Source organism: Lissotriton vulgaris, chromosome 1_1 (assembly GCF_964263255.1).
Source record: "Lissotriton vulgaris chromosome 1_1, aLisVul1.2, whole genome shotgun sequence".
NCBI classification, from domain to species: domain Eukaryota; kingdom Metazoa; phylum Chordata; class Amphibia; order Caudata; family Salamandridae; genus Lissotriton; species Lissotriton vulgaris.
This window is the reverse complement of record NC_141685.1, coordinates 1,755,113,814-1,755,126,035: the sequence shown is the minus strand read 5'-3', so window position 1 is coordinate 1,755,126,035 and position 12,222 is coordinate 1,755,113,814. Positions and strand designations below refer to the sequence as shown.

The window sequence follows — 12,222 nt, the reverse complement described above, 5'->3', positions numbered from 1 at the left end:
ACAATGCCTTTTATTTATGTGTTCATAATCAAAACGGATAAATAAAATGCATTGCCATTTAAAATGCCAATAGCTTAAATTCTCGCAAATGCAAGACCTATTGCATTGCAAATGCATGTTCCTGTTTCGGAATGCAAACATAGGGATGGTGGTCTGCTGTTTCTTGCAGACCACCTTTTCTGCATTCACAGTCAAACACGGGATGTGTCAGATAGCAATCTGCTTAGTTATTATTCAATAGGCAGGTTGTTTTGTGAAGACTTGGAAATGAGAAATTGGAGATATGACTTATGTGACTTATTACTACATAGGTCGCATCACAAGCCGTGCTCCCAGTCACACACCAGCCTGTGTCCAATTTGCACACCGCTGGTTTGAGAACAGAGACCGTACATCAGACCCAAAAAGTTCTATTTGGATTATACTAAAGACACCAGGATATACTATGGCTTTTCTTCACCTATGGAAGCCACATGGGTGGGCTTCTGCCTCTCTGGATGCCACTTCATATTGCTTCCTTCCCTAACTTCTGTTAGGCTTTTATTTAGGCTCAATCCATTACTGAAGTTTCCTTCACCCATGTTCTGGAATCATGCGCCTATCAGGATTCAATGCAGAATGCATGCTTTCTGCTGCCAAAACTGCCAGTTCTAGGGCAGAGATACTGTCTGGTCAGAATGGCCTATAGTTTGTGGTTGTCCATTCGCGTTTGCCTTACTCCACTGGTTCTACATGTTTGCTGTGATAGAATCTTTGTGCATGTTTGAAATGCAAAGGTCTTCGGTGCAAGGCTAGTATTAAGCTACCTGTGTATGAGTCTGAGGGCCCAGCTCTTCAATATGACTGACCATTTTATTCCTTCAACTGTAACCATGTGGCTTTTATTTAAGCAACTAGTTAAGCACTAGTTATCCCATGAGTGGAATATGGAAGTATCTCTCTTTGCGGCCTTCCCAGATCCTCAACGGCCCCTCTAAGAGCTTCAATCATCGCAGCAGCCAGACTTATTACTGGCTCCAAAAGAAACTCACACATCACCCCGGACCTCAGATCCCTTAACTGGCTACCTTTCAAAGCCAGAATTAAACTAAAAATCACTTGACTGACGCATAAAACCATTCATCACAACACTCCTAGCTATCTGGCACAGAAACTGGTGCCTTCATGCGGCAACAGAGCGTCCATAAGTGCCAATAACATTTAACTGAAACCACAAAGATTCATCAAGACAAAATCTTACAATGGAGCCTTCTCAGGGTTGGTGCCCCGGATCTGGAATGCCCTGCCCCCAGAAACTAGACTGAATCCCTCTACTGCTTCTTTTAAAAAAGAAGTGAAATCTCTTCTTATGGCTAAATTCACTTGAGCCTGGGTATTGTGATTATACGATTACCTTGTAAAGCGTTCTGAGACCCGCAAGGGTTTTGTTCGCACAATATAAAATCTTCAAAAACAAATAAATAAATTAATAAACTTAAAAAATCCACTACAGGTACCATCCAGTAGGTGATGGTGGTCCCCATACTTGTCAAATGAAGTTTGCTATGCATGCAGAAATGACAACAAATATTGAATAACATATACTGATTAATATTAGCTAATATGTAGATTTATAGAGCTAATTGTACAATCACATTTGATTGTATGTGCCAATTCATGGTGTTATCTTTAAGAAACTGAGTGGTACACTTTTATCGACTTCAGAAGATGTAGCGGCTAGGCAGAGTTGCCAGGATGTGAGCCATGTGAATTTCAGGCTACACTAGGATATAATTAGTAAATGCAATAATGTATTTATCTATCTTACCGTCAATTATGCACATTACAAAACACAAGACACTTGCAAAAACTGACCGACTAAAACATTGACGACATTGGTTTCTTATAAATTACAACTCAGGTAAAACATACCAATTTATTTTGCTTACATGGAAAATACTTAAGATGCAACATGTTGGAAAAGCTTCTTGGTGACTTACGTAAGTGGGAGGCGATGACTGACGTAGACAGAGGGGATAGGAGGAAGTATGATTTTAAGTTATTCAAATACTTTTGTAAAAAGCGAGTTTAAGAACCAAACAATCGGTGCACTAGAAACTGTGGTCAAACTGGCTTACATTTCACAATTACAATCTATATATCTTCATGTTTTTTATTTGCAGGAAAGACCAGAATCTCTTGTCTCCTGTAAACTGCTGGTACTTACTCTTGAACCAAGTAAGGAGAGAAAGTAAGGACCATGCAACGCTGAGCGACATCTACTTGAACAATGTTATCATGCGCTTCATGCAAATCAGTGAGGATTCAACCAGAATGTTCAAGAAGGTACGTTAAAAAATGAAAGAAGAGTGTGATGTAAATCTGTGTTAAAAAATTGTGCATGTGTGTAGACACCTCTGCCTTAGATTTTGTAATTTCCTTGGTGACTTCTCAAATCCATGCATGCAAAGATAGAGGGGCATGGTTACTGCTAAATCTTGTTTGAAACACCCCTTTAACTGTCATGGAGTTGTGAAAAAGTTGAAAATACCACTGAAGAAGTATCACATAAAGTGTTTAATTCAGTCTAATACATTTATTCTTTTCCTAGTGGAACTTCATTTTATGTAGAGCATCAGTTTTAGATACCCTGTTTTCTACAGGAATTACATTCTTGACCTATTAATGCACTTTATTCTTGGACACCCTCCCACCAGCTAGAGACAACTGCTTTTTACCTTCGCAGAGGATCATTGATGTAGGAAATACTCGTTGTTACCTCCAGGTTGTACTTCTTTTATGCCAGTATAGATTAGGATTTCATTGCCTTCCATTTAACGAGAAACACATTATCAAGGGATTTGGTTTTATTTTTATTACAGTGTCAAGAACTTTCCCGCATCACTTTGCTTGAAATATTCCAAGATTGAGTCTGACTGGCCGTGTTTAGTCACTAGGCCTTTATCTGAGCACGTGTGTTAGTGGTAGTTGATGGTGAATTATTAAGGGTAAGCCTTAGGATGGTGATTGTGGTTGTACTTTCACGATCGAGATATCTCTTTGGGCATGTGCCGCAATCTCACGAGACCCTGAGGAAGGGCCAATGTGGACTTGAAATGCATTTGTTGTCAGGAAGAGCAAGGAAATGTGTGGAAATGCTGCCTGAAAGTTTTTAAAGGCTGTCAATAAAGAAAATAATGTAAACTATTCCTTGGTTTTAATATACATACATTGGTAGCTCCTGTGTGGTATGAACCTCTGAGCTGGAGTGAACTCTTTCTATGAAGGTACTTTGGATGTGTCCAGGGACTGGGTGTATAAATAGGTTTCCTAAATCCCAAGGTCATCGAGAAATCTCCTGTTTATCCACCCCTGTTTTGAATACAGCCCTACTTTTGAAATTGCATGACTGAGCTACTTGGGCACTGTGCTTTGCTTTGTTCAAATGTGGCATACAACTTGCCTGTAGCTACACCACAGGGTCAGCAGTTAATTTGGCCTGTGGGCCCCACTGGTTTAGGGCACTGGCAATCGTTTGGTCTCTCCTATGGGCAGCAGGCCAATAAAAACAAGCATTGCCATAGCCAATTGGTCTCACCTTTGGGACATTATAAGAGCTTACCCATGCAACATATGATGTTGCACCAAGGATATTGTGCTGCATATTTAAATACTTATAAGTTCCTAACTATTGTTTTATTTGATACACTAACAAAGTACAACTTTACGCCCAAAGCAATTTGCTGCTGTGTATAAACAGATTGCATAGGAAGCCAGCGCACCCAAGTCCCCAAAAAGCAACTTTTATCATTACGTCTTTAGCCTCAATAGCACCATTCATCCTCAGATACCCCTGTGAAAGGTAAATAGTAACAAGCGCGGGCAAATAAAACAAGAGGAATTAAAGGAAAGGAAAGCGGGAGAGTGGACAAAAAGAAAACAAGCACGTGAGTGGTGCGTGCATGCGCGTGCCTCGCACTAAAAGTAAAAAATAAAAAGCAGGCACGTCTGGCAAGTGTCAAGCGATGCACTGAATGAGCGATGACGAGAGAGGAAAGCCAGATGGCGTATTTGCGCGTAACTGTGCACGTAACCGCAAGCTTTAGGCCACAAGCAAAAGCGTGTGGTGAGCTTTTTAAAGCCCACTTACTAAAAGTCTCGCCAGAGCAGTGCATGCGCTGGCTCAAGCGAGACCTAAAAAGTCTATTGTTGCTTAAATGTGACTTTTTTTGTTGTTGACAAACTGGCAGTCATCTTGCTGCATCCAGTATCTACCAGGCATCCCCAACTTCTCACAGTGTGCTTCTTTTTTACTGTGACTCTGTTCACTATTGATCTCCGTAACATAGCAATGCTCCATGTTGTTGTTATAGATTATAAAAACTCTACATCATATGAAGGCATGTACCATTAAGTCCTTCATTAGTTTCGATGATTGGATCCTTCCACATAGCGAATCACTGCTGTGGTGTGCTTGGACTAGGAAACAAGACCAAGTGCTCATGCCGGGGGCTCGAGCATTTACGATGCGTCACAGTTCTGTCTTACTAACTCAAGTCAATCTTCTCCAGGTGCCTCTTCCTATCATAGACGTTTTGTGATTTTTGGTGAAAAAAAGAGAAGTACGAGCGCCCTCCTCCAGACTCACTTAGGAGCTCGCAGGCCAAGGTACTGTGCTGAGGGGGCCCTCTAGAGCTTGGTGGGGCCCCCACACTGCGGTGGCCTTTGTTACGCCACTGATTCCAAAGGCTTGCCTTCCCCATGAACCAGGTTATGAACATACTGGAATAATTAATGAGTTTCCTTTTAGTGTACCTTTTCAGATCCTATAGCTTTGGATGTAAGTGAAAAGTGAGCAGTATAATGCACTAGTTGACACAAGGTTTGCAAAATTGTCTTAAGGAGAACCCCTCAATCATTTTCGAGGAGCTCTGGCTTGCTTGCTTAGCACGCTCACTGCAATCCAGGTTTGGCCATTACTCCTGCAGGAAGCAGGCTATGCGCTGGTAGAAGTAGGTGGCTCGAATAGTGAAAGTGAGTAGTGTCAGTAGGGGGAAGTGGTGGCAGCTTCCTAGGAAAATAGTTGGGCACCTACAGTTATTTTTTTGACAAATTAATCACTGCATCGGGCTGCATCTCCAAGCAGGATGGTAACCGCTGCCATGTGTGCTGTCTGTAGCTGACGCCCTCTCTCTGTATTTGATGTCTTTCTTTGGGAGCTTCTTTAAGATGAACAGCCTCTTGGACCCTCATGTCTACCTCCAGTCCTTGCAACCTACAGTTGACCCACAGAAATGGCTTAGAGTTGTGGTGCCATGGGACAGTGATGGTCTGTGTGCAGCCAAATAAAAGAACACCCTGTGAAAAAATCAGAAAATAACAACCTTTTCCCATGAAAATAGTCCATAGACAGTACTTGGAATATGGACTGTCAGGGTGCGTTGAGATGAGAGAGGTGTGTAAAACGTTTAACACCAGTGTTCGATTTGCCTGTCTCCAGCTATTTATTTATTTATTTATTTAGCGATTTGTAGAGCGCCTGGTGACCCGGAGGCATCCCCGGGCTGTAAGAACTTGCGATGACCAAGAAAGGAAAGGTGGTCCTATTTGGGGAAGAGGAGGGTTTTTAGCTGTTTGCGGAAGCGAAGGTGGCAGGGTTCCAGCCGCAGACAGCGTGGGAGCGAGTTCCAGCCTGAGGACGCTTTTACACCAGTGCGCGCCCTCCTGAATCTTGGGACATTAGCCAGGCGCTCATTGTCCGAGCGCAGGAGTCTCGGTACTTTATAAGGGGTGACCATGTCTCTCAGGATCGAAGGGCCTAGACCGTTGAGGAGTTTATGGGCGGTGCACATTGCCTTAAACTCTATCCTCTCTCATATTGGGAGCCAGTGGAGGGCCTTGAGCGCTGGTCTGGCAGAGGCTCTGGAGGGGAGATTCATCAGCATCCGAGCAGCCGCATTTTGGGTGCGTTGAAGCTTTGCCAGAGTAGTTTCGGGGGCTCCTAAATAGACGGCGTTACTATAGTCCAATCGTGCAAGGATCAGGCCTTGAACCAGGAGTTTCCTGGATGGAGGAGGAAGCAGCGGAAGGATCTTACGGATTGATCGCATGAGTCCGAAGCAGGTTCCCGCTGTTTTGGATGCCTGGGTCTTCATGGACAGATCTGGTTCGAGCCAGACCCCTAAAGTTTTGATTTCCTTCTTCGGGGCGGGCACCTCGCCAAAAACATCGGGCCAGACAGATGGGGGAATTGCTGACCATTTCTTGCCCATCAGCATGACTTCGGTTTTAGATCCGTTTGAGCTTGAGTGATGACTCGCACATCCAGAGGTGGATTTCCTGGAGGCAGTTCAACAGGTTATCTGGGCAGTGGTCAAGATGTGAGAGCGAGACGACCAGTTGCGTGTCGTCCGCATAGCTCACAATCTTGATACCGAATGGGGCAACTACGTCCTCCAAAGGGGCCATATAGGCGTTAAACAAGGTGGGACTTAGCGAGGACCCCTGGGGGACCCCGCTAGACAGAGGCAGGGAAGCTGAACGGGAGTTGCCGTCCCAGACCTGGAACGAGCAGCCCGACAGAAAAGACTCTATCCAGCCAATGCGGTGCCCCTGAGTCCTGCCCTGGCCAGCCGGTGGAGCAGGACACGGTGGTTCACCGTGTCAAAGGCTGCACTAAGATCCAGGAGGATCACTGCCGCTGACCCCCCTGAATCCAAAATGCACCTTGCCTCCTCGATGACTGCGAGGAGGGCAGTGTCCGTGCCGTGGCCAGGACGAAACCCAGTTTGGGACCGACGCAGTAGGTTGTTGGATTCGAGGAACTGGGACAGTTGGACATTGACCAGTTTTTCGGCCATTTTGCTGATACCCGGGAGGAGCGAGATCGGTCTGTAGTTTGCCAGGTCGGCGTGGTCCAGTTGGGGTTTTTTAAGAAGGGCTTTAACTACTGCCCCCTTCCAGCTCGGAGGGACGGAGCCTTGGGACAGCGAGCTATGAGCATCATTCAGTGCATCATTAGAACTCAAAGCTTAATTTATCTTCCCCACCCACAGCTTGAGCTTCAGTAAGAATACCCCACGTTTATTAGTGAGGAAATAAAAACATAATCCCATGGCCAGGTCCATGAGATGAATGTTCTTTTAATGAAATTGTAGATTATATAATTGTATCATAGAAGCTGAAACTCAGTGTCGGATCGATTTAGAACTTTCCAGCAACCGCCTATAACTCATTGCATCTTACTAGTAATATATACTTGTTCGAAAAATAGATCTTCTGTCAAAGTGTCTTGAGTTTTTCATTACCTATCTGTACTGTGTTTTGAGTTTATTTCCCCCACGTCCACAGTGTCTCAGTGGCAAGACAAATCCCTTTAGATCACCTGCCTTTTCATGCTTTTTTTCGAGCAGGACATGAAGACAATCAGTTGTTTTTATTGACACATTTTAAATTCTAATAAAAACTCTATTGGCAACTTGGCAAAAAAAAGGTCTTTAAGGGAGTACCTTTTTCTCTAGCTTGGTGATTAATAAAATTGACTCCATTGTGGCCACTTAGCTTGCCACTTAGAAATATTGTGAGGCCTAGGACCATCCTGCTATCTCTAACCATCCTCCTCTTAACTGTATTCATGTGGCCGCTATCACTGACTAATCACATGCCCAGGCTGCAAGTTGTCCAAATTCTGGGAGGTCAGGGATCCAATATTGGTTCCTCCACGTAAAGATTCATCGACCACAGACTTTGTCCTTCTCTGTAATCAGCTACTGTGGTGATGGGCGATTGATGATCCTAAGAAAGAACAAAGGGAAGGTAAAATGTTTAGGCAGGAACAAGTCTACAAAGCTGCCTCTCGTGGCCTTGACAATTTAAAAACATAACTAATGTACACTTATGAGTTGATGATGTCACCATTAGTGTTCTTTACGTCTATAATGAACTTTACTAACTTGACCTAGTCGAAAGGAGGGTTTGTATGAAGTAGATCTATGGAGGGTGCAGCCCTTTAAAGAAAAACACTTCTTGCAAGATGGTGTTCTTCTGAGTCGTCTAGAGTGGAATATGAGAAGAGCAGAAAGAATCCTTTGTCATCACAAAAGTTCAGCTACTCCTATTTCATAATTGAATCTTAGAGGTCTCGTGTCAAACCTGTAACTAGATGCTTCTCAACTATTTATGCTGGAAGGGCTAAGATTCTAGTAATCTTTACTGATTATGTTCACAAGTTTAGTAGGGCGCTAGTTGGAGGCTGCCATTAAGCAGCACCATAATAGATTGCTACTTCCAGATCTGAACATATCATATTCTTGATTACATCCCGTCAGTCACTGGCTACTGAACTGATGTCTTTTTCTTTGTCATTCAAAACTCTGTAAATTCACCCATCCCTTTTCCTTACCTTGGCCAATGTACAACTCTGACTTCATTATGTAGTCTACTGCATGTTAATCATTGCTCCCAGATAAGTCCAGGGGGCATAAAGGTAAGATATGGCTTGTCCCAGTTGAAGATGTCCGCACACTGAGCGCGCTGCACTAGCCAACAGAACTTACCACCATAATATCCGTCACCAGCCGCTTGTACGAAGGATACAGATGCACTGGGACCGCTGAGGGAGTGGCAAGGGACGAACTGGCGACCTGTGGTGACCCAGTCTACAGCGGTGCCCGAGCAGCAGTGCGATGCTGGGGCGACTACCGAGAGGCAAAATGGTGCTGGCCGCGACCCGTAACTAGCTGGGGCTGCCGATGCGCTCAATGTGGGCAGGACTATTAGGGAATCTGAGCAACCCCGCCATAGAAGATTCGCTTGGCTGGCTGAGTGCTGGCGGAGACACCCGGCAACTAAGAAACGTACCAACCATGGCCCAAGTCCCGGTAGAGACCCCTGCAGTGGGTCACAATGCACTGGCGTGCCGGATGCTGCAAGAAATTGAGGCTGGTGCTTGGTGGGCCGGCCTAAATATAGGCCACACCCTGCTCGCTGGAGACTGAGTACGAGCAGTGGACTCTGGGTCGGTAAGGGCCGCAGTTCAGATTCTTCGGACACCGGACATAAAGAAGGTAGGTGCAGACTTGAAGTAAGGCCAGTCTGTGGCACATAATTGTTTAAGCCAGCCCCGGGGCCCCCAAAACTGCAACAAAGACCCGATGGGGGCATCTGTGGTTCCAGCCTGAAGGGAATTAAAGCCTCCGACTTCGGTGTGGTGACGGGGGGGTCCACGACTGGTCCCCCCTGCCTGAGAAAGAGGCGAGCCCCGAGGAACATTGCATTGCGGTTGCGCTCCTGCGTTAACTTGGGGGGGATATGGATAGCCCAATATGAGGAACATACTGGGTAGCGAACAGTCTTGCCTACTAGAAGGACCCTAAAGGGGACAAAAGGCCGGGCACTGGTCGGGACCCCGCCATCCCTCCCTGCCCTGGGGACATCACGGAGTTGCCCCTAACCGGGGGAACAGCAGAACAATGGTCCACAGAAGGGGCGCGCGTCTTGGTCAGGTAAACCATATTAATAACTACACAGTCACACTGTGTTTGGAAGGGGGTGCAACAGGAACACCTCCAAAGCATGAAGTTGAGAATCAAGGGGCAGACCCCTTGCTAAAAGACATGAGAGTGATCACAGACTTGTGAGTTACCCTAGAACCCAAACCCGAAACTGTGATGGAGGAAGTGAACCTGCTTAGGGTGGACCTTTAGAAACTAGCGGATAAAACATCCACAGTGGAAGCGAATACTGGGGGCCTCCAATCCAGGACCAAACGCCTAGAGGAGCAAGTAACTGTCCTGACAAAGCGACAGACAGAAATCATGGTCCAATTAGAGGACCAAGAAGGCAGGGCCTGCTGCAACAACAATCGCATGGTGGGGGTCCCGGATGGAATAAAGGGGCAGTCAGCGGACCTCTTCCTGGAAGATTCGATCCTGCACACCTTCAAGCCAAAGTAACTGTCCACCTTCTTCTCCATAGAGAGAGTGCACCCTGCGCTGCCCCCCCCAAACAATCGTAGCCTGCATACTTAACTTCAGGGACAGAGATGCCATTCTACAGGCGGCTCGCTTGCACGGTGACCTCCAGTATGAAAACGCTACCGTCTGCTTCTTTCTGGATTTTGCACTACTGGTACAACGCCAAAGAAGGACATTCAATGTGGTGAAAAAGACCCTTAGAGACAGGAATCTGAAGTCTATGATGCTGTTCCACGCCAAGCTTAAGGTGTTGGCAAACAGAAAATTGGATTTCTTTACAATGCCAGAGGAGGCTTGGAATGGCTGAAAGGTTGGAGGACGGTCGGGCAGAAGGGCGACCGAGAACAGATGCCCGCCAAGAAAGAACAGCGGCAACGGCAGAGGAGACAAGGCCTGGCCTCCCCACCCAGCCGAACCAGCCAATAACAAGATGCAGATAAGTGACACTGAGGGTCCTGTTGTTTTGGGTGATGAGTGCACAGGGTGGGGGGTCCGTGATCTGTGAGGAGCATTTAGATATTAGTTCTCCAGGCTTCTGCCTATGATTTGGGAAATTACCTCTAAGATACTCCCCACCCTATGGCGGCCTCTGCTGAGTCCTCTTTTATAAAGAACTGGGAATACTGACTCCTTTGGTTGTTGTGAACACACTGTTTGAGCGACAGGCACTCTGCATATTGGGGATATGGGGGGTTAGTAACTCATAAAGCAGGGATGCAGGGAGGGGGGGAAGTTAAGGGAACTTTTTGATTGGATTGCTCATGATAGTTATAGTTGGCCTACAACACGTACACACCAGGGTCACAGAGGTGGGAACAACCAATGTACGTGCTTGGACATGGAATGTTAACGGCCTTGGGAATAAGTTTAAATGCACACTGGTCCTGCAACATATTAAACTCCATTCCCCAGATGTGATACTACTTCAGGAGTCCCACTGGAAGGGAAGTCACTACAAAGCCCTTGACCACTTTGGATAGAGGCTAGCAGCCCACTCTGAATACCCGGCGGGTTCTCAGGGTGTAGGTATCCTAGTGCGAAACTCCCTTCCCCTTACAATTGACAACATTTGACACAATGATGAGGAATGTTGTGTGGCCCTAGCAGGCAGGTGGGAGGGGCGTCCTCTCGCCTTGTGTTCGATGTATGTGCCGCCTAAGCTACACACAGTCATCCTCCCAAAAATTTGCGCTCTGCTGATAGGCCTGCCCGTAGAAGCAAAGGCGCTGACCAATGCCCTAGCGAAAAGAATGGTAGCTGTCCTGGCCACCAACATTCATATAGACCAATCTTGCTTTATGCCGCATAGGAGCACCCGCTATATTGAGTCCTGCACATGACAAAGGCCCTCCCATCAAACGACATTAATGGCACTGGATGCCTCAAGGTCTTTCAACAGCATAGACTGGCCCTATCTGTTCGCCATATTGACCAAAGTAGGCTTTGTTCCGAAATTCGGTGGTTGGGTAAAATTGCTATACCAGGGCCTACTCGCAAGAGTGATAGTCAACGGGGCGGTGTCAAGACGCTTTGCGTTGGGCAGGGGAACAAGGCGGGGTTACCGCTGCTATTTGAACTGTCACTGGAGCATTTGGCCCACTGGATTAGAATGGACCCGATGATATGGGGTATCCCAGTGCCACGGGGATGAGAAGAGCGCATCTCCCTATATGCTGACAGTGGCGGCTCCTTCATGGGGGCGTTTGGGCACCGCCACACTGCTTTCTCGCCGTGCGAGAAGGCAGAAACAAATAGTAGAGAACTACCATTTGTTTCTGCCTTCTCGCACGGCGAGAAAGCAGAAGTTCCTGGTTGAGAGAGTGGGCGGCGTTACTCGAGGGCAGGGGGGGAGTGGCTTTCCCACTGTTGTTAATACTGTCTGTTTGGGCAGCCTGAGAGGCTGTCCAAACAGACAGTATTAACTGTATTAACAACAGTGGGCAAACCAGTCCCCCCTGCCCTCGAGTAACACCTCCCACTCTCCCTGTTCTCTGTATGCTGCAGCATACAGAGAGAAATGACGTGGTTGGGGCAGCCGGCCGGACCAATCACATCGCTGTGCTGTGGTGGAGGGGAGGGAAGCTGCCTGCAGCCTTCCTGCGTGACGACGAGCACGACTCGGAATTCAAAAGAGCAGGACGGCGGGAGTCGGGAGTCTGGAGTCTCGGAGTCGGAACTTGAAGGCGGGAAGGTAAGTTTGACTTTTATTTATTTTATTTATCCCGCTTCCCCAGCATCCCTCCCCTCCACAGCGTGACAACGCCTTTTC

The 12,222-nt window shown here is 46.6% G+C and overlaps 1 protein-coding gene across 1 annotated transcript in view; it reads left to right on the top strand.

The window, feature by feature from the left end:
* Nucleotides 1–12,222, top strand: part of SRGAP1 (SLIT-ROBO Rho GTPase activating protein 1) — a 538,479-nt gene that overhangs the window by 262,356 nt on the left and 263,901 nt on the right. The window contains exon 3 of the mRNA XM_086919057.1: nt 2,163–2,325. Coding sequence (XP_086775183.1) covers nt 2,163–2,325 — 163 coding nt within the window. The remainder of the gene's footprint in view (nt 1–2,162; nt 2,326–12,222) is intronic.